The sequence below is a fragment of the Coptis chinensis genome, chromosome 3 (assembly GCF_015680905.1).
Source record: "Coptis chinensis isolate HL-2020 chromosome 3, ASM1568090v1, whole genome shotgun sequence".
In the NCBI taxonomy this organism is placed as follows: Eukaryota; Viridiplantae; Streptophyta; class Magnoliopsida; order Ranunculales; family Ranunculaceae; genus Coptis; species Coptis chinensis.
This window is the reverse complement of record NC_141458.1, coordinates 111,192,380-111,214,236: the sequence shown is the minus strand read 5'-3', so window position 1 is coordinate 111,214,236 and position 21,857 is coordinate 111,192,380. Positions and strand designations below refer to the sequence as shown.

The 21,857-nt window shown below is 36.8% G+C and overlaps 2 protein-coding genes across 2 annotated transcripts; both read right to left on the bottom strand.

Moving 5' to 3' along the window:
- Positions 1-5,080: 5,080 nt before the first annotated feature.
- On the bottom strand, positions 5,081-19,102 carry LOC147512969 (uncharacterized). The gene is given in 16 exon segments (XM_086595959.1): positions 5,081-6,285; positions 6,386-7,015; positions 7,214-7,350; positions 7,438-7,766; positions 7,769-10,036; positions 10,914-11,151; positions 11,324-11,674; positions 12,122-13,331; positions 14,067-14,606; positions 14,966-15,318; positions 15,469-15,685; positions 15,788-16,043; positions 16,292-16,619; positions 16,743-17,921; positions 18,122-18,694; positions 18,768-19,102. Coding segments are annotated over 15 exon segments (8,337 nt in total). The 5' UTR covers positions 18,882-19,102; the 3' UTR covers positions 5,081-6,285; positions 6,386-6,771.
- Positions 5,265-6,243, bottom strand: CPSUFE (chloroplast sulfur E). The gene is made up of 2 exons (XM_086598836.1): positions 5,618-6,243; positions 5,265-5,538 (listed from the first exon to the last, which is right to left on the bottom strand). The coding sequence occupies exons 1-2, from the start codon at positions 6,241-6,243 to the stop codon at positions 5,265-5,267; spliced, it is 900 nt and encodes a 299-aa protein (XP_086454962.1).
- Positions 19,103-21,857: the final 2,755 nt, after the last annotated feature.

The following is a 21,857-nucleotide window of genomic DNA, read 5'->3' as shown; positions in this document are numbered from 1 at the left end:
GAATTCTGGTTTTTGGAGATGTTAGAATTCCAAAATCCTAAATTACTTATGGCAAAGTAGAAAGTAGATTATCCTTTCATGGGCTTATTTTCCAATAAATTTAAAATCATGTTACTCAACGCAAATTAAACATTAGTTTACACTTTATAGCAGTCCAAACTTTAAGTACTATAAGGAAACATAGTTTACATCAGTTTTGTTTGTGTTTGATTTTTTGTTCCTCTCACTTTAGCAGACTCTTCTTCTTTGCCAGTGCCGGCTCGTCCTTTAAGGCGAGTTAGGCAGCCACCTAAGGCCTCCCATTTGGAAGGGCCCCAAAATTCCTATACTAGCCATACACTTTCACTAAACCCTATTTTAAATTGGGTGATATATTAGTGTACCAAGAATAAAAATGGCATTTGATCTAACTAACTAAACCTACTATGCACTATATTTCGGGAAGAGTTAATTATGCAATGTACACAATCTAGTAGTTCATTATCCAATGCCAATCTCAAAACTTATCATGAATCTAATGGTCACAACTGACTCCTTTTCTTAATATCTGGTGAGACTGAGACTGCCCTCATTTAATTAACTTTCTTTCTTACAAAAAGATAAACAATTATAAAAATTATGGGTGCCTCCCCCGTCTCTTTTTTTCCTCATGGTTCTACTCTTGTATGATGAAAGTTGGAATTCTATTTTCAATTGAGCGGGTCTAACAAAGAGTGGTCTTTGAACGCTACTACACATCCTTACTCATAGTGGTTTTTACACTTATGGGTGATTTTAAAAGAAGTTTACACTTAATGATGGTTCTCTGTTAAAGGCCTCACATTTTGTCTTTGCCTAAGGCCTCACTTTGCCTTGAGCCGGCCCTGTTGTTTGCCCTTCTCCAAATAAAATAAAGTGAAGGTACATTGTGGGGGCTGCTCTAGTGGTGAACTTTTTGTAGCAAGTTGTGGCATTTTGTTTTAGTACTTGGTAGACCCTACTCTATGGTTAGAATATACGGTTGACTCAAGTTCACAATGGACCTGAATTAGTTTGGGATTCATATGGAAGCTTGGGTATGACCACTTCTTCAAGCATTTTATTGAAGGGGACAACTAGAGAAACCTTAATTCAAGTGCCATTCTTGTAGGCTACCAAGGTTCTTATGTTCAACTAGTTCAAATGGAAAATCTCCCACTGTAACTGATGTCACTGCACTTTGAAGTCAGAAATCCATTTATCCAAAACAAATGAAATGAAAAAAAACTATGGAACGACAGCGGCATATAAACGACAGCGGCATAGGGATTATGGAAAACTGCTTATAGAATATAGACAAGACATGCATAGATGGTCAAAACAAAATGAAAGCAGGGAAAAGTTAAGCTAAATGACCATCATCCTATATAGCGTCCTGGTATGGCCAATTTCTAACCTGTTGATCTTAACTATGTGATGTTTTGTTCCGTTTGGACTATTTAATTATGGGTTAATTTGTCTAAACCCTTTACATTTGTCACTAGTTTATAATAAATTCTTCACATTTATAAATATCACGATTTCTCCCGGCACCGTCTCACACTCTCACTTTCATCCCAGTACTAAAATTACTCCTGAACCAAAAGTATAACGGGTATTTAACAATAGCTCTTTTTCATATGTAAATAGGAAAAAAACAAAATGTAATAACAATTCTTTTTGAGGGGTACTTTTAGAATATTAACGAACTAGAATGGAAATCAAACAACACTAGGGGAAATCGTGATATTTATAAATATGGGGGGTTTATTATAAACTGATGACAAATGTAAGGGGTTTAAACAAATTAAACCATAAACAACCTTTCATTATTAAGTTTATACAATTTAATAAACTTAATTTCTTCTATCTTCTATCTTTCCTCTCAAAGTTTTGTTGCTTCCTTCTTTATCTTCTTTTGGTTCCAATTTTATAAATCCTTCCTCCAACAAAAACCCAAGTTTCAAATTTAGACCAAATGTTAAAGAAATACTCCATCAACTCAACTCTATCCATCAATTACTATTAATTACTATTATGTAACATTAGAAAACAAATTTGTTAATTAAGTGAGTGCCATAGAGAAAAAATAGATATGTAAATAAATTTTAGTTTTTGTATCATCAAAGAGAAATGCCATCTTCTAAAACCAAAGAAGAAGTTGATATATACCATAAAACATAGAACAACTAAATAATGGAGAACCTCGTCTTCGAAGATGGACAACACGAGTGATTTTTGTTTCACCATTTTTTTCAGGTAATGATACACATACCTACGTAATAATTGATTTACATAGAAATACGTATCCGTATGTATTGCAATGCAAACCAACATTATCCTGAGTACTCATTTTTTTCACCCTATATTCCATTTTCTTTTTTCCATTTTCTATTTTTACGGTTTGATTTACCAACTCAGCAGTACAGGTGTTAAAAGAATTTCTCGAGATTCGAAACAACAATTTTAGTACGTTGATTAAAGGTACACGTCAGGTCATTTTATCACTCTGACCTTCAATGCCCATTTTAAGCATTGACCGATTCAATTGAAAATTTTCAGATCATCAAATACGTATTAAGACCTCAAAACGAGTTGAACAGGAGAAAAGAACCTCATATAGTCATATCACAGTATCACACTCTGAGAAAATACTTCTAAACTGTACGACTGTCACTGAATCAGAACTGGTCTCTAGGTGTGTGTTAGTATCAAATTTGAGTACCTAGCTCCCGACCTAATCATATCAAACCATGTTACACTGTGTACTTCCCCAGAGTGATATTTCATGCTTGAAACTCAATCATAAAGGGGCTGAAAAGTAACCCAAATCAAGCTCAAAAGGTAGCACTGCCCGCACTGCAGTTGTCTTACTAGAGAAGCAAACTAACCACCCATTTTTCAGAACTAATTTTACCAAGTATCCAACAAGAAAAGTAGAGAAAGACATTGTGATCCTGAGTTCCTTTAGAAAGAAGTCAGATATAGGATTTTTTGTCCAGGACCACCTGTTCTCATTCCAATACAGAAAGCCCGAAAACTATAGTCTTTAGGCATGTAACATGTAAGATTCTCGCTCATGCCTCTGGAATTCACAAGTTAACGCGTTTAAAATGATTCATTTTATAGACTCTCCATTCTCTATTGTCTTACTCTTATTAAGTCTTAACTAGAATATGTTCCTTTTCAATATTTCTTTTATGAAAGAAGGTTGCAGTCATTTTCGCACACACGATGATTGCATTTATGGTTTGTTAGAGGCACCCATCTAGGCACATGCTTTACATGCTAAAAACTTGTTGCTTTATATTTTCTCACGAGAACGGTTCATTTGGTCTTGAACTCTTGACACCATAAACCCAACTGAATACAATTTTTCCTTCTTCGGTAAAGTAATTCGTATTTATGCAAACCTATATACTGTGATCTTTTGTGCCTGTACAACATGAACGAAAAATACAACAGAGACAATATGATTTCAAGCGTTCTTTCTGTGTGCTTCTTTGGTTGGAAATTGGAATTCCTTTTCCACTTGGATTTTATCCTTCACATAGTAGCTGTCATCAGAAACTTTTAAAACATATGCCCCCAGCAACAAGGTAGCTCTGGTATCCTCATCCACAGTATTTCAAGATCTTCTTTAACAATACTGTCAAGTTTTCCTATAATGTGATACAAATGAAATTTCATAGTATTATATATATACAGCCAAAAAAAAACAAAACAAAACAAAACAAAACAAAACAAACAAAAGAAGAATAACTCTGAAGTTGCTACATCATTACCACATTCATACTAAAATGGGAGAGAGAGAAAGAGGAAATAACATATATTCCACTTCCCATATGCTGAATAGCTTAAGAAACTGGAATACAACTGTTTACAACTCGAACAGGCAAAAAAGAATCTCAAAGGAAATTATACCACTCGAATATGTAACAAAAACTGGAAGAGAATATTGTTTACATTCTGAGCAAGAACAACAGAACTTTCACAACGAAGTGACTCATCTCAATGAGTCTTTTATAGCTACTATGGCCCTACATAGAGAAAGTCAGATTGTTGAGTGACATGTTTGCAAGGGGAGTTATCCTGTGTCTTATTGAAGCATCTCGTGCCTGAATATCATCAGTTCATCATGCGTTCTTGCCTTGAAAAAAGCTACGTCCCAAAAATTCTTGCAAGGGTTTGACAGATTCAATCACACTTCTATTCCCATACTCCAAGCAAAGCAAATCTAAACCAGATGCAAGTATAAAAACATTTGTTCAACACAAACGCGCGAATAAGGATTTCACAGGCTACAACTATTAGCTAATCAAGTCTAGTTCTCCCAGAAACAAATAGGATCAAAGTTCTAAACTTCCCTATATATCACTAAACTCTAAGAGAAGCCATTATCCCTAAAAACATTGTCAACTATATCCTTGAAAAGTCGGATTCCACTACAGTGACATTATATTCACCTTTATCGTCTATTTCTAGCCTATAGAAAATACATAGGCAAAAGAAGTTTTTCCTAGATGCCTAAAGGAATTGTCAGAAATTCAGAAGTACCTAAGAAATTTACATAAACATATCAAAGCACCTTCCTAGATACACCAAGCTTCCAAATCCTAGATCTCTCTTAATACACCTACTTGAGCACCTGCACCAACATTCCATCCACTCGTGCAAGTGCATGTATGGTGCTAGGAAAGAAAGAGTATGAGGTGAAGAGGAGGAGGAGGAGAGAGAGAGAGAGAGAGGGATGAGTTGTGTATGTAGATAACTCCCTAAGCTCAGCTCAGCTCAAAAGATATAGTTTGTCGCTTCAATGAAGTACATTCCTCGGGATGCTGCTAGATCATAATGATTACTTGATATTAAAACCTTCAACCACATATCTTTGTTATCTGATATAGAAGCAATTGTCTTTCAACAGTCTCCAATCATTTAACAATACTCTGGGAATATGGAAGTTTAGCCCTGGTAGCGATGAATCACCGTTTGTTATTATTTTTTTTACATTAAGTACCACAAGGTTGAGTTATGAAATTCTAAGCATTAAGTACCACAAGGTTGAGTAAATTGAAGAAGGTAATTTAGACAAGTACTCAAATCATTTATGCTATATCAAGAAGCCGAGATCAAATGTTGATAATCATCACAGTTTTAAGCCACTATAATCAATGATTTTTACAAGGTTAAAGATGAAGAGTAATTAACAGCTCATATACGCTAGTTTTTTTCGAAGAACAAAAGAACCTGTTTCCTTGCCCATCCTTTTATCTTCCACTAACTTCAGAAGGTGTCTTCGCCACAATTGATAATGCATGTAGCCCAGTCTGTAACTCATTTTGCAATAAATCATAAACAAGCCTATGCCGCTTGACCAAACTTTTTCCCTCAAACACCTTGGACACAATTTTCACATTAAAATGTGTCTCAACTGCAGCTCCTCCAACTCCTGCATGTCCAGCGTGTTGATGAGAAATATCTTCCACTTCCAATTCAATCGGAGAGAACTCCCTCACCAACAAGTCCTTAATCCTCTCTCCTCTACTCCCCAAGCCAATGAATTTACTCTCTCGAGTTTCACTTGTCTCTGTAGTCAGGTCGTCAACAATTTCAGATGTACCCCCTGAATTCAGCTCCAGCCTGGGTTGGATTCAAACTCTCAGCCTCATTTCCAACCATAGCTCCACCACTCTCAGATAACTGCTGGGCCTTGCGCTTCATCAAGCCCAGCATGTTTACAAAACCATTGTTCCTAGAAGCCGTGAGACTCTGTTGTAGCCCAAGCGACATAATAAAGTCTTTAGAAACAGTAGTAATCTTGGACACAGGTTGCCCAGAAAGGCCTTGAACAAGCAGAGCAGCAAGTCCCTTGGTGAGAGCAGAGTCAGAATCAGCTTCGAAATACACATTCTGATCAGCATCCAAATAAGCTCTGACCCAAACCTGAGAGACACACCCCTGTACCTTATTCTCCTTGGTTTTAAACTTGGGGTCAAGCGGCTTAAGGTTTCGACCATAGAACATGAGCTGTTGGTACTTAGCTTTGTTATCGTCTACAGATTGAAACAGGTTCACAATCTCTTGAAGCTTTGGAGGAAGATCTCCAGTGGAAAGAGTAGAAGAAGAAGAAGAAGAAGTTGAAGAGGGTCTGGTGGGCAATCTCTGAATAGAAATTGAAGAGAAAAGTCGGTTTGGTTTGGGGATGTTGGGATGTAGATTAGTATTATTAACGACTCGAATGGACATGTGGGAAATCGAGGATAAGAAGAGAGTGTTCATCATATCAACCTGTACAAACAGAATATACAAACTTTATTATAAGACACATTTGAAAGCAAAAATTGTGTTGCTTGAAGAACAAGATTGAAAGAAAGAAAAAGATACTTACACCAGATTCCAAAAGTCTCTGTGCTGTTGCCGGCCAGAGACAGAGGAAAGATAGAAAGAGTCGTTTATCGGAAGTGTCGATTTTTTCTTAAATGATCGGCCTTTGGGCTTTCAATTCAATTACATTTGACTCTCTGTAGGGGCCCAAACCAAGCCCGGTAATGTTACTTTTCTTCTTTCCAAGTATTCTTTTAGTAATTTAGTGTTTCATAACATATTTCGTTTACTTCAAAATTTCTTTCTTAATTGTGAATTTAGTGAAATTAACTTGTGTACAAAAGCTGTAGGTAATGATCATACATGATGACTTACAATGCCTGCAAAAGAGCATAAAAAAACGTCTCCTGCAGAGAAACAAAATTGGACGAAACAGACAGCGATATGTTACTACTTTTTGCCTTTGCGTTTCTTCTTATTCTTCTTTGCTTTGGAATTTCCCTTCCCAGTGGTTGTTTTCTGATTCTCAGTGTTGCTTTTGGTTTCAGACGCTGGATTAACACCACCCTGCACAGCAGTTCTTACAGTGTTCTTCAGGGAATCCAACACTGGTTGTAGCCCTGGTCTGCTATCCCGAAAAGTTTCCAAAAACTCTATTATATTTCCAACACTGACATCACGGTCTTGGCTGCCACTGAAATAAATTTATAAATATATTTAGTACTTAGTTGTAGATAGAACATTTATAACTTTCGACATAGTTATACGTGAAGGTGATCTCACAATGAGGGGATCAACTTCACCACAAACAGCTTCTTACCCTTATCTATCAGAGATAATACTATTTGACGAAGAAATGAGAGGATTGAACATTTGTTTACTTTTTACTGACCTCGCTTCCAAAGAAACTGAGAGCTGCTTCAGTCCTTCCAGAAATTCCACTCCTGTGTCATCTCTGGAAGATGATTCCAGACTCACATTGGTCCTTGCGGTTGCGGCATCAAGGATACCAACGAATGACTCCAGTTCCTGCTTCACAAAAAAACAAGAAAGGGACCTTTTCAATATACTTAACCAAATAAACAAACAGAAGAGTGAAAATACAAATGTTAGTACCTTAACATTTGAAAAGTTATCAATTTTGCCAGAACTCAAAGCATCCAGAAAATCCCAAAAGCTCTCGCAAGGTTTTGACGAATCCAACTCCTCACTTCTGTTCTCATTTTCTAACAACTTCTGAACTTCCTTCCCATCCATATCTAGACTAGGTAAAAGTTTAGTGCTGATTGTGCCATCAGTATTGGTTGGAGAAGGCTCTGAAATGCTTAAACATGCAGTTTCCAATTCAGAAGTGTCTTCTTGGACTTCATCTATTGGGAACAGTATACTCACCATGTCCTCTCTGCATTGAATCGTGTTCAAGTTGATAACAAGCAATCCAGGGCATTCGGAGATTTGTCTTGCAAACTCACTATAACAAGAGGATTTTCAACTGTCCTAAATGCTTCATCTAGCACATCTCTGAAGCTGCGGTTTCTCCTTCTATGAAGTATCCCATGAAAAGCTGAAGGCAGCTCTGACTTAATTTCATTCCTGGCCAGCAGAGCTGACAGCAAATCAAAATACTGCCCCGTATTCAGACAAATCAAACAAATCATCATAATCAACCTCAACACCAGTAAAGCATAATCCTCTTTGGCATTGTTTTTAGATTTTGAAACCCATTTAAAAGTATCCTGCCTATTGAAGAAAATGTGATGAACAGTATCAGTGATAAATTTGTGGACCTCTGCCAATTGTACATGAATATCAGTTGCAGTGGAGCTGCTTGACTTGTTTCCCCAATTCTCAAATTCAAGTACTTGAACCAGAGAAAATTTTGTTGTGAAAAAGGACTTTTGGCAAGAAGATACAAAGAATAATAGGCGCTCAACAAGATATATGAAGCAATGAGGTGATATATAATCAACTTCTTTCTGCCAATTGGCATTGTAGGTATTTTCCAAAGCTTTTTTAAGCTGTGACACCAAAGAAACCTTCCCCAGGTTTGACTCTAAAACACCTTTGAGCTGCAAAATGAATAAGTTCCATGGTTGGTTTGCAAAAAAGAACCTTGCAATCTTATCATACAGTTCGTCAGCTTGATTGCCAGATGCAAACAAAAGCATCACTGTCCTTCCGATTCTCCCGTGGGACAACTTACTCTTAGATTCTATATTTTCCAAAATAGCGTCTTCAAGCAGATCCTTGTAAAGCTTGTTTTCTCTCATAAAAACCAAAATTTTCATTGCTTGTCTACAGTCTAGAGGAAATACAATGTCAAAGAAGTTTTCTTTCGATGATTGACGGAACTTGTGTAGCTTTGGCAGTGCCCAAGTTTGATATTTCCAGTCACTGAATTCCATAATAAACTTTGCAACTTCAAAGGTGTGAAGAGCGATCATACCTTGACAAAATGGTGAGAAAGAATTTTGACTAGAGAACTTATGAAGAGTATCCAAATTTTCCAGAACTTTCATACCAAAGACAAGTATTTGTGAAACCCAAAACTTCTTTGCAGCCATTGTAAATTGGCGTGTGTCCATACAAACCAAATCCCCTGTCCTTCGAAGAGATTTTTCATTGATTTCTTTAATCCAATATGCATCAGCACCTTTAGGGTAGAGAAAATAATGATCACTGTCCTGCTTTCGTACACCAAAGTAGCTCAAACAGAACTGTCCATAAATCATATGATCTTTTTCATGCAGTGTTCCAATATATTGTAGGTAATCGAGCATGCCTCTTATTTTCTCCGTCCAATGATTCCAATAGTAAATCAAAGATTCTACTGAGACTTTGTTGCAGGATATCAGCTCTTCAGAGTGCTTCATTGGATTCAAGACCACTTCTTGACCCCATTCATATTTAGAGGGATGTAACTGATGATGTGCATCAAGAATCTTCCATGCAGAGATAATTTGAATTGTAGGACTGGAGAGTCGTTTAGAAGCACTCAAAAACTTTCCCATGTCTAACAAGGTCATATCTTGATTTGAAAATAGACTAGCCTCCGAACAGACGGACTCATAGAACTCTTCTGATTCCTTCATTGCATAATTCCTGGCTCTCATTAGAAGTTCTTCCTTATTAGTGAAACACTTCAATGGCCATCCTCTGTTTCCATTTACCCAGAGAGAGTTTCCAAGGACATAAAAAAGAATCAATTTGGATGCATCCTCAAAATGACCTCCCTTTGCTAACAGATCAGCCTCAATAAGAAGATCACCTTTCTCCCTTGCAATGCTGGCAGCCTCAATATAATTCCCAGACTCTTCCTCTAACAATAAAAGCTCATTGAGATAATTCAGAGATCTCAAAAAAGAGCGTTTGGAATCCATAGAACGATACTCTCTAACAAAATTCAGCATAGCATTTTTATCCTTACGCCCATGAAAGTGAAGCGCACATCTCTCCAAAAAGTTTTGTTCCATTTCTTCCAACTTTCGACGTTCGACAACCACATCAACAGTTTGATATGCATTTTCTTTCCATTGCTTGATAAAGTTCAGCCCCATGTCAAAGAGTTCTCCATTAGTGCAAATGGCCAAACACTTTGAAAAGCAATTACCCCTGGCATACACTTCAGCTGCTAGTGAGTAACGGCCAGCGAGGGAAAAACAGTCGCCAGCATCCTCCAATCTTGTTTCTCCACATTTATCCAGATAAAGTGTACCTGTAATGTTAAATAGCAAAAAATTAAAATTACGAGCAAGAAAGTATTAAAAATTCCATAATGTTACTCCAAATATGGAAACAAAAATTACCTGCCTGGTACACAGTTAAAAAATGATTAATAGAGGGGTAAAGAACTCCTAAAATTCTAAACTATTTGTTCGTTTACGAATGTTAGACCCTCCCCCACCTCTCGAACTATTTGCCAAATGATCTACTGACTGCATGATGTATATGATGAAATTTCATACCACTCCCTGGAAAAATGAACCTACATATTTATCAAGTCGTCTTAGAGTTGAATCTGTCATCAATCAATGTGTCTCATAGGTAACATTACTATGGTCTGAAAGGAGGCACCTTCGTGAAAACAAATGATCACAAGTTCATCTTCAGAAAAATGATCAACCATTAAGAAAGTTAAGTTAGACAAGTGAGGCGTGAAGTTAAGTAAAAGACTAATTCTGATACCCAGCCACTTATTCCGAATCCAGACGAAGTGTGGCTGCCTAAGCCAGATCTTCTTATTCATAGTCATATACGTGTCCCTAAACTGTCTTCTCTGAATAAGAAATTGCATGTACTGGGATAAACATAATTTATGATAAATGTGCTTCAGGTACGCACAGACACAACAATCCTCGGGATAACCGGGAAGTGCAGGTAAGAGAGCTGGCAAAGTTTGGTTTGATGAGTTCAATATTTACCAGCACTGGGGAGGGGAGGGGAATGAAGAAGATAAGAAAAAACACACTTTAAAGGATCACTTTCTTTTTAATATGATAAAGCGCAATACGTGGAACCTAAAGTTGAAACATATCGTCCAACTTAAATAAATATGTTGCTAAAAGATTTTCTTTAGAGGGACAAACACAAACCTGCTTTTTCATATTCTTTCAGTTCGATGAAACACTTGGCCGCTAACTCAGCTTTGCTGATTTCTACATAAATCTCTGCGGCCTGTAGTAGAGCAACATGAGCAAGCTCAGCATTTGAACCACGCAGACGGTCAGCGGAAGATCGAAGGCCAGCTGCACGTGCCCATTTCTCTCTGTTCGAGTCTCCAGCTCTTTCAAAGCACATAGTAGCCATCTCAAAATTACCCTCGTTAAATAGCTGTGCACAAGTAAAACATATGGAAGATAACTTCATTAGTATGTTGAACTTCCCACCATACTAAGTATGATTGTACCAAATTGGAGAGTTCAAAACGTGTTAAAAAACCATACATAATCATTTACTCTATCGTGATCAAATTGGAGAGTTCAAAACGTGTTAAAGACCAAACCTTTATGCCACGTCTACTCCACTCTTCCTTGCTGCTCGCAACTTGCATTGCCTGAGCAAGTGAATTATCAAGTTGTCTAGTTTGTACTAGGCCTAGCTTTTTCCAATAGTCAAACATAGGCCTTGAAATCTCCTCCATATTCTCACAAATCCACAACCTTTGTCTTGTACGAGTTATAGCCACATATAGCTGCTTCAACTCTGAGCAGAGGATGCTGTGTTTGGCCTCATTAAAACTTGGAAATGATATACATCCACTGCAGTCAGGTATGTATTGTTCCATATATTGATAAACTACTCTCCATTGATTTTTTAAAGGAGACGTACCAAAAAAATTGTACAATAAGACATCCTGCAACAACATCAAAACATCAGAATCAGATACATGAAGCAATAGAATTAGACTAAGAAGTACACATATCATGTGTAAAAGGCATATGAAAAATCCCCTCATATAGAATATTCAAGATAGTAAGATATCAGGTTGAATTGGTCTTTACATCCTCCTTTCTTCCATGTAATCAATGTGATCTCTTTGATGAGTCAAAGTGTCAAGCGATCAACAAGGATACAAGTGATGATTCAAACAACAAACACTTTAGTTGTTCTCACAGATGAATCAGCAGTTATTATTATGCCTGTAAGTATTTTTCAGTCATGCCATGTTTTCCATGCTCCATCAAAGATATGACTCATCTTTAAATAATTGGAAAGGAAATAGAACATTGTTCTTCTCAGAGGTACAAAAATTTCAAAATATGTTTCCCATGGAATATATATTAACAACATCACCACCAACCTGAAATTCTAGTCCTTTGCACTCAAGTACTGTTAACACAAGGGCTTGCTTTCCAACATGACTAGCAATTTCTTTTCTTGCACTATCATCACGTACTAATATAACTTGTTCAGCGCCAAATCCAATTATATCCCCGCAACTGATTCCTCCACTATTGCCAAAGATAGTTACTAACGCATTTTCATCATTCCCAGATTCAAGCAGAACTGGTGATTCGCCATAGATTAGACTTGTTTCAGGGCTTAAGACATCAACAGAGAACGGAAAATAGTGATAAAGAAGATCGAGAACACTCTGCGATAAATTGAGAACACCAGCATGGGTACGGAAGTTTTGATTCAAATGGAAAATGTCTGAAACGCATGGTTGATCCTTCTCTTTCATGTTATCCTTATAATCACTTCCAGAACTCATGATGAACTCGTTGTAGAAAAGAGACTTTATATCTTGGAATCTAAAATCAATCCCTCTGGCAATGGTCTGTGCAGTGTCTCCTGAGAAGACAAATCCCTCACTGATATTCCCACAAATATATTTAAACAGAGCAATTTGTCTCATGGTAAGATCTTGCACTTCATCAATATAGACAAAGTCCATTACTTCACCCGCATAACAACCATGTCTCAGGCGACAATGGAGATCAATCACAAAATCGGCAAGATCAAAGTCACCATTCTCCATCTTCTTCTTCTCATAATCAAGGTAAATGTCATAGATTATCTCTCTTCTTGCTGAGCTTAAAGTGGAGACCCGACCCTCAGACAGTGAAACATAATTCTCTCGACTCAGTTTACCATCACAAAGTTTGCCTGCCTTCAGCCCTCCTTTTATGTAGGATATTATCTCTGTAAAAACTGTGGACGAATCAAGCTTCGCAGTCGCTTGAGTACTAAAATGAGGCCAGTAGGATGAATTAAATCGGTCAAAACTAACCTCCTTTGTTCTTATAAACACTTGAAAGGCAACTGAACTTGAATGTCCATTGCTACCATGCAAAAAATCCCTTAAATCAAGGAATCTATCAAAATATGAATTCTCCATACTTCTATCAAGCATCAACAAAAACTTCTGAAATGTTACAACAAGTGGATACGTCTTAGGTATAATATCGACAAAAGACTCCGGGATACCGGTTAATTGAGACGTGTCCTCAATGTCATGCATATCTATTGTGTTGCATTCTGCTTTAGAGTTACTCCCACAACTAAACCTGTACATGAAAAAGGACATAATGAAAAAAAGCAAAACTTGTGAAGTTGAGGTTAATGAAGGTTGTTCGAATGGAACATTAGGTCTATATACATGTATGAACAATCTTTTCAATAGAGTAACCCATCAAACTCAAACTTTTGAAGTGATTGAAAGGTTGTTTCAGATATGTCTTGGATGATGATCGTCGAAATTAGCGGATAGAGCTAATAACTGAATATGCATGTAATCCCGCTCTGTTGAAGTCACGAAATAAGCCCTCAATGAAGGTTCAATCTGATGCCTAATATGGCAAAGAGGCAACATCACAGGTTTGAGCCTTTTCCTACCCATTTCCATAGAAGGGGAAACTTTGAGATTTGTTATTCCACCCTGCTTCTAGGTGGCCCAACCTATTTACAATCTCTGGGACTTCTCTTGATATTCATAGTTACACCTCCTACAAGCTCAAACTTCAATAGTAACTGCTATTTAACCAAATTCACAATCCATGAGCTATCCTTCTGAAACTATAGCTCAATCTTTTGTCTGTTTTTACTTTGTTAATGTTTTCATTTTAATTCATTTAGAAACTTCTAATGAAGACTACTTCACTAAGGAGTGCACCTAAAAAAACAAATTCAACTGTCGAATCAAAACAATTTGTGAATTACTGGCAGAGATTTCAGAAGTAAGAAATGTTATCGGAAAAATAATAATAAAATAAAATAGAACTGAGATTGAAGTTTGTACACACCTCATCAAGTTAGTAATGTGGTTCTTGATAGCGGCACAAAGTTTAGGGCTGACAGTAACAAATAATTGTCGTAATGTAGTCCCCTCGGTGACTAGAGCATTTTCACTTTTCTCGTCTCTGATGGGAAAATCAACACAAGTATCACGGTGTACACCACTCAATCCTTCAGAAGACAGAAAGTATTGCTGCTCTTTCTGAATCAATTTCATGGTTAAAACCGTTGTTTTTCCTGTTCCTGACCTTCCAAGGATGAAAGTACTTCTAGGAAAATGAATTATCTCCAATTCTTTCTCCGTAACCTCAAAAGGCAGATCAATTTCTTTGCCATCGGGTCCAGAGAGCAGGTGAGCTACCACACCAGCTGACAACGAGTAAAATTTCATTAGCAACAGACTCTCGCTGACCTTAGAGTTCTCAACGTAAGTTTTGGCGATAGCTGTGCTAGTACTTGCATCACCAGTCGAAGCCTCAGTGACGCAAACATCCTTATACCGGACAATATTGGCAGAGGTTGCCCAAGTCATTGGCACTTCCAAATTCCTGAGCACACAATATACGAGAAGTTACACAGATTGCAAGCTAACACCAAATAAAAAGAGCACTTAATGAAGAGAAGTTGTGCAGAACAAATTTTTTTTCTTCTTCTAAAAGAAAGTATATGAAATTGGAGACCAATCTGAGCATGTAAGAGTCAATAAATGGATGAAACAGGTGGAAAAAAAATGAGGGTCAAAGAAGCTATTCTGGAAAAAGAGAATAGACGGACAACATGAATATCCCTCATCTATTAACAACCTAATACTAAAATATTAATAAAAATTTCTCCCACCACCACCATCTTAAAATGCATGACAGCCTGAAATGATTAAATTCACAAAGATAAGGATGACTGGACATACCCCTCGATGTGTTTCACCTTGCAGCGGCTAATAAAATCATCTGTGTGCATTGCAAAGATGTGATCCAAGCGCTTAACAAATTTTGATATCTCCTCCAGAGGTATGATATCCCATATCTTTAGCACTTGGCTAAACAATGGTTGCTTAACAATGTCGATTGTGGATATTAGATACAATCCTTCAACCTTGAATTGTTGAACAAGCTGTGCGGAGTTTTCACATTGAGACTCCACATTCCTCTTCTTTGGGCGCCAACCACCAGAAAGTTTCAGCAGAAGATTAACAACAGACTTTTGTAACTGGGAGGACTTCAGATTTCCAAATGACTTCCTGAAGTTATCACTAAACAGAACCTGTAGATACAGAATGAGGGAAATGACAAAACCTCAACAAACTTAAAAATAATATTTGTGCACAAGTGATTGACAAATGTTAGAAACAAGTAGAATACATATCTTGCTTCAATATATTGTACGATATAAGTATCTAAGTAAGCACTTTACCTTCCACCTTGCACTTTTGAAAAGTATGCTATCCCCATTAAGTAAATCATCAAGTTGATCAAGCTCTTTCTTGACCTGTATTACTGCTTTCAGAAGACCCTTATCTTCATCTGCATAAAAGAAGCACTTGCGATCCTTCGCATTGTTGACTAATGCTGCCCAGACAGAGTCACTGTTAGCCAGAGTTGTTTCATTTCCCAAAATCCAGAGACAGTGTCTGCAATGTCATCCATATGCCCGTATTTTAATATAGAAAGTTACAATATAATATATTGAATATAACAACTTCTGATCCATTAAAAACAATAGATCAACATACTTGGCCCTTGTTAAAGCAACATTAGTACGCTGGAAATTGGATAAAAAGCCGATGTGTCCACCACTGTTTGATCTGACAGTAGAGATTATAATGATGTCTTGCTCACCACCTTGAAATCCGTCAACAGACTTCACCCTTACATCAAAGTCCTCAATGTTCTGGTACATCTTTCCAAATTTCTCTTGTATTGCAGCAACCTGAGCAGCATAGGGAGATATTATACCGATGCTAACCTTATGCTTGGATACTTCCCACGCTGTAAAAAAAGCAACAATGTATGAAGTCATTCATATCAAAACTACAGGTGAATAACTCATGTATACATGTGGAGAATAATTTAGTCTCTCCTACAGTCCTAACTCCAACAATGAGCAAAGCAGGGAGGGAAAATGGTAAGTATCATGTGTAATTAAAAGAATCATTTAAAATTTTCTTTTGAACCATACAAAAGCAAGATATCTTGCAGGGAAAAAAACAGAGGGGCAGGGTAAGAACATATAATACCTTTAAAAAGACTTCGCACAATCGTGAATACAACAGCTACTTCTACCATGTTTTTCCTGCTATGACCAACATCATCAACTTCTTCTCTTCCATTGGAAATACTTATGAATGAGTAGGGACCAAACATAGGACCTGGAAGATAATGCTTTTCATATCTTTGACTTTTAACATTTGGAGCATCCAAGACCTTCTCTTGATAGAACTTCGAATTTGGGAAACAACTTATTTTAGGATGCATTCGGTACTGCATATCAAGAAGGTGCTTTGGACATCCCATTGAGCTCAATCTCTCAAATAAACTTCTTCCAAAGCCAGCTTTATCAGATACCTGATCAGTTAAGAAGCGACATTAGGGATTAGAAACTACAGAGAAAAGTGAACACACATTAGGTATATATTCTGTTGAGATCACCTTAAATTCATACAACAATTAGAAGGCCAAGTAGCATACCTTGCTATTAACCAATGCCGGTAACTGGCACTCATCTCCAATAAGAAAAGCATGTTGTATACCGCTAAGCTGTAATGGTATTGTTGACTCACACTCTTTTAGCTGAGCAGCTTCATCAATAACCACCAAATCTAGTGGCTTCATTACCACCGAGTGCAACCTGAACGAGCTAGAAGCAGTGCAGAAAATGAGAGACGAGGTTTGGAAACAAAAATCTCTTGCATCATACTTGTTATTACAATTGGGAAGGTTAAGACCGTTTAACGATTGGCGAAGTGACCTCAGAACAAAGATGCATTCATTTCTAATCTTAAACATAAGGGCCGATGCATGGCAGGAGGATAGGGGTGTACTCCCAACAACCGCTTGTTCGAAGAGTTCCTTCAGTTCTTTCTCAACGACGTCATCTCGCAACAGTAAAGACTCCAATTGTTCAAGAAGTCCAAGAAGCTTAACCAGGTTTTGGAAATTTTTTTGCAATAAGACACCTACAGGTAAATGGGTGCATAATATACTGATACATCTTTTCAGTGGTAATGCAGTAGCAGTGTATCGCTTTCTCATGAACTCGACCAACGATATGCCAACTTCTCTCCTCTTTCCAGTTTCTTTGTCAGTTTCATTATTCTTGCTTGACTCGTTCTCTAGAAATATATGATACTGAGATACACAATTTTTAAGAAAATCCATCATAGACGTAAAACAATGCTGCCAACCAGTTAGTCGTGCAAAACACTCAAGAAGTCTCTCCACACGATAGTCCAGATATATCTCCTCAAGATCCTCATCCACTTTCAACCGATCATTATTCCCAAATAAGAGTAGATCCCCCAAAGAACAAAGTGAGGTATTATTCCTATAATCCAAGCCATAGGCTTCTCTCATCAGCTTTACGACACGAGCTGACAATTCAGTAATTGCGACATTTGTTGGGGCACATGCAAGCGTTCGGCACCTCATTTCTAAGAGGTTGAAGAGCAAAGTACTTACAGTTTTAGTTTTCCCAGTCCCCGGAGGACCCCAAACAAGTTTCACAGTAGATCTGTGCTTGCACTGCATTGTCGATATACAACCACGCACAGCAGCAGCTTGAGATTCATTCAGTATGGACAATCTCGCACCCAAAGTTTCAGCATGCATGTCATCAATATGCGAACAGAGATTACAAGTACCCTCGATCTGCAATATAGATAAAAACATCATAGGAACCATCTTTTACATAGCTTGATTTTATTACTCTATGGAAAAGTCAAAATGACTTAGCAAAACAAATGCAAAACAAATCTGAGATATAAATCAACAGTGACAGGAACACCATATACTATAAATACTAGTGCAATGCCCATACAAAAGTGAGGTTAATTTAAAATGTTTCATACCGCTGAATCAGGGCACGAAACCTCCTCGAGTATCTTCACATTCCCCAACTTGTGTAAAGATTTCCATATTCTACTGTTTGTTGTTGTATTTATTAGAAAAACTGCAAAGAGTGAGTTCCTCATGCCCTCTTTTATCTCGACAGTCCTCGACGTTTGGACTTTGAAGCTCATAGGTGTGTCGTGATCATCATTTGAAACTTTCGAATTATTTGCCATATCTTCATTTTCAGCAACTTTAGTGACTGAAGCGAAACTCCACGTCCTTCCATATCTTTCAAAATCAGATACAGTTTCAGGTAGTGCATCCGATAGTATGAAAATGTCACCAGGTTTTGGTTTGTATGGTTCCTTGCCACCTGCACGTGACCTATTCCTCCAAGAATCAACCTTAACATCATAGAAGAAGGAGCCATACGGCTTACACTCCTCTAGCGAGACAACTTCAGCAACAGGTGCCATTGAAACAACCTCCATGCTTGAACATAGCTCTGCGCGAGTTTCTTCCAGTAACGGGTGAATGTAGGATCCGAGATATTGATCTACAGATTGGAAGGAATCTGGAATTTTTTGCACCTACAAAGAATAGAATGCAGTTTTAGATAATTGGTAGTATATTCTTCACTATATATAAAACTTTCATTAATACCTTATGTTTGTAAAGCTCTTGGTTGAAAACATCTTCAAGAGACCAAGAAAACACCTCGTCAACCAAACTTATGTCTTGGGCTACTTCTTTCTTCTTACTAGAACAACAAGCCATTTTATTTCTCTTCTACTTTTTCTGGCATCAAATAACCAAACTCAACATATATGGTTAAAATGAAAACTGGTTTCTTAGGACTGAAGAAAACAAGTACACACAATGACACAAAAGAGAAAGCTATTTAATTTCTTTCACCAAAATGATACTTTCAGTGTCATAGAGGAAGAACTGACACTTTAAAAACCTTAACAAGGCAAACAGATAAAAAGTTGACAACAACACAAAGGTCACGACCTTGACTACTGAAGACTTATAAAGACTACAACAGTATATATATATATATATATATATATGGACGGTACCAGCATATTAGCACAGCTAGCTTCTTCACTAAGCTAAAATGTCATTGGGATACTCAATAGATGTGTGTACTTGGGAGTTGAGACTTCACTTTCTTTTCCTATAGTGTCCCTTTTCTTCAGTACGGAAAGTTTATATTAAAAGGGTGTTATAGTAATTTGGTATATTAAAGTGAATTAAATCTGAAAACCAACCCATCTAAAAGAAAAGAATTGCTCCTGTAGTCTAAAATTTCATAAAACCAACAAATCAGGTGTGTAGCCATGTAAATATTCTCCAATCAAAATCATTTGGTTGACCGGTTTGGTACCCTAAATTTGTCACATTCGCACTATTACCTATATTTTAGCTTGGGTCGCACTAATGCAACTTTTGAAACTATAGTATACCCGTGCCTACAGCCAGCGAGGCCTCGAGCGTCTGTTTTCATTTATTTTTAACCGTTAAATAAATATTTTTACATTGTAAAGTTGAAACTATAAAATCACATTAAAGTGGTGTTAAAGTGTTAAACACTTAAACACTTAAACTCCATCCGTTCTCTTGTCTTCTCCAATAAAAAATAGCACACCTCCATAACAAATTAAAGTTCTGCATCACGACAACAATTTAATCTTACTTCTATCATTTTTTTGCCTTCTATAGTTTTTCCCTATAATCTCTATTTCTTTCTATATTTATTTTATTTAGTGTAGAATTATTTTGATTTCTTTCTCTATAATTATTTGTTAAATAAATCAATTGAAATTTCAAATTTGTACTATAAACTATTCAAGAAAAAAAATAATATTGGGATCATATGAAATAATGTAAACAAATCAATAAGATATTGTGAGAAAAAAAAAAATATATATATATATATATATATATATATATATATATATATATAATATATATATATATCGGTTTATTAGGGTGACATCCTAATAAATGACATCCTTTTGTACATCCTATCAAAAAGTGCATTTCAACAATGAATTAATGTATGATTTTTTGTAGATATAATCTATTCTTCATGGATTATATCTCTACAAAAATTAGCTCATTCGATATTTCTAGCCTTGTCAAACTTAAAATTATTTAATGTTAGATAAAATTGCAAACTTAAAACACTATTTTTGAAAAAAGTTCCACATATTGGATTGAGCTAATTTTTTGTAGGGATATAATATATAGAATATATCTACAAAAAATTTTAATTCATTGTTGAAATATTTTTGATAGGATGTACAATAAGAATGTCATTATAAGGATGCACTTTTTGTAGGGATATATATATAACAATTTTTATTGGCATATATATTATCGGTAGAAGGTCCTCTATTCTTAGGCCCAATTATCTTGAGCCGGCCCGACTGCCTCTCTCAACACCTCCGTTTATTTGAAACAATTAAAATTCTCTAACCAACCCAAAGCAAATCCGGGTAAGCCAACTCCATCATGCGTTGGGCTTAGTAAACAATCTCAAAGACACAAAACTAAAAGTTTTGCAAAGTGTTGATTTGGCAATGCCAAAAGGCGCTCCCCAGTCCCCACACGTGAACGAACCAAATTAAGTGATTTTGACTGACAAATCATAACTGAACGATTCCGGCATGACAAAGAAATTGCCAGTGAAGTTAATTAAGCATAATAATATGGAGACTAAGAGAGTAAAGCTGCAGTTGTCGAAGCACGACAAGAACAAATCCATTCTGAGATAGAAAGCTTTAAAAATTTGGGTTTAAATGTCAGCTGCAGGGCGATGGAGTTGAAGTTGGTAGAAGTGTAACGTAGTATGAGGTCAGGGTGGAAAACTAGTGCAGCAAGTTACATACGGGAATGCCGAACGTTTGTCCAAATTTTAACAACTAAACTCGGCATACATTTCCGAAATGTTTGAAAATTGATGGTTTTTATTAATGCCAAGAGGTGATATTTCGACAGATTTCCGTACAATTTTATAAATGTTTTGTTCTATGGTCGGTGCACTAATGCAAACGAGGAATGGTGCACCAGAAGTAAATCCACGGCAGAAAAATGCTAATGAGTTGAAATGCAAGAATACAAATCATAATGAACCATATGCTTGGTGGCGGACAAATGACAAACTACATATACATGCATATCAAGATTCAAGATCAACTAAGTTACGCATGAGAACTAACTGATGAGGATTTGGTGGCGTAAATCAAACGACAAGCGGCACAAGATCAACCAAGTTAATCAACTATATATTATATTATGATACACATAATAAGGACTTTGTGGTGAAATCAAACGACATGCATGCAGCACAAGATCAAGTTGTAACAGTAGCCATATGCCCATATCATGCTACATCTTACACAAGCATTAGTTGAACGTTTAACTACTGTTAAAAGAGAGATTACTTGAGCAAGAATTTAGTATACCTGCTTTTTGGGTATTGAGTGTTGTTTGTGTTATAGCACTAGACTATGGAGTCTAATGGTCCATGGTAAGGGTGAAGTGACTTGGCTCAAGGGAGTCCGCGGACCAGGAGTATGCAAAAGGTAAATAACATATATGTACGAGATGATTGAGAGTGGCAGTGATATGTACGTGGCACATTCATGATATAGGAGTGGACTATGTTGTGGACTGATTTGTATATGTACGAGATGATTGAGAGTGGCAGTGATATGTATGTGGCACATTCAGGATATAGGAGTG

Bases quoted from the DNA above. Each gene is read 5' to 3' on its own strand.
- CPSUFE (XM_086598836.1), bottom strand. From the start codon at position 6,243: ATGTCCATTCGAGTCGTTAATAATACTAATCTACATCCCAACATCCCC. The intron at 5,539-5,617 runs GTACATCTGAAA...CTTGGGGAGTAG, and splicing joins GCTGGAGCTGAATTCAGGGG to AGGAGAGAGGATTAAGGACT.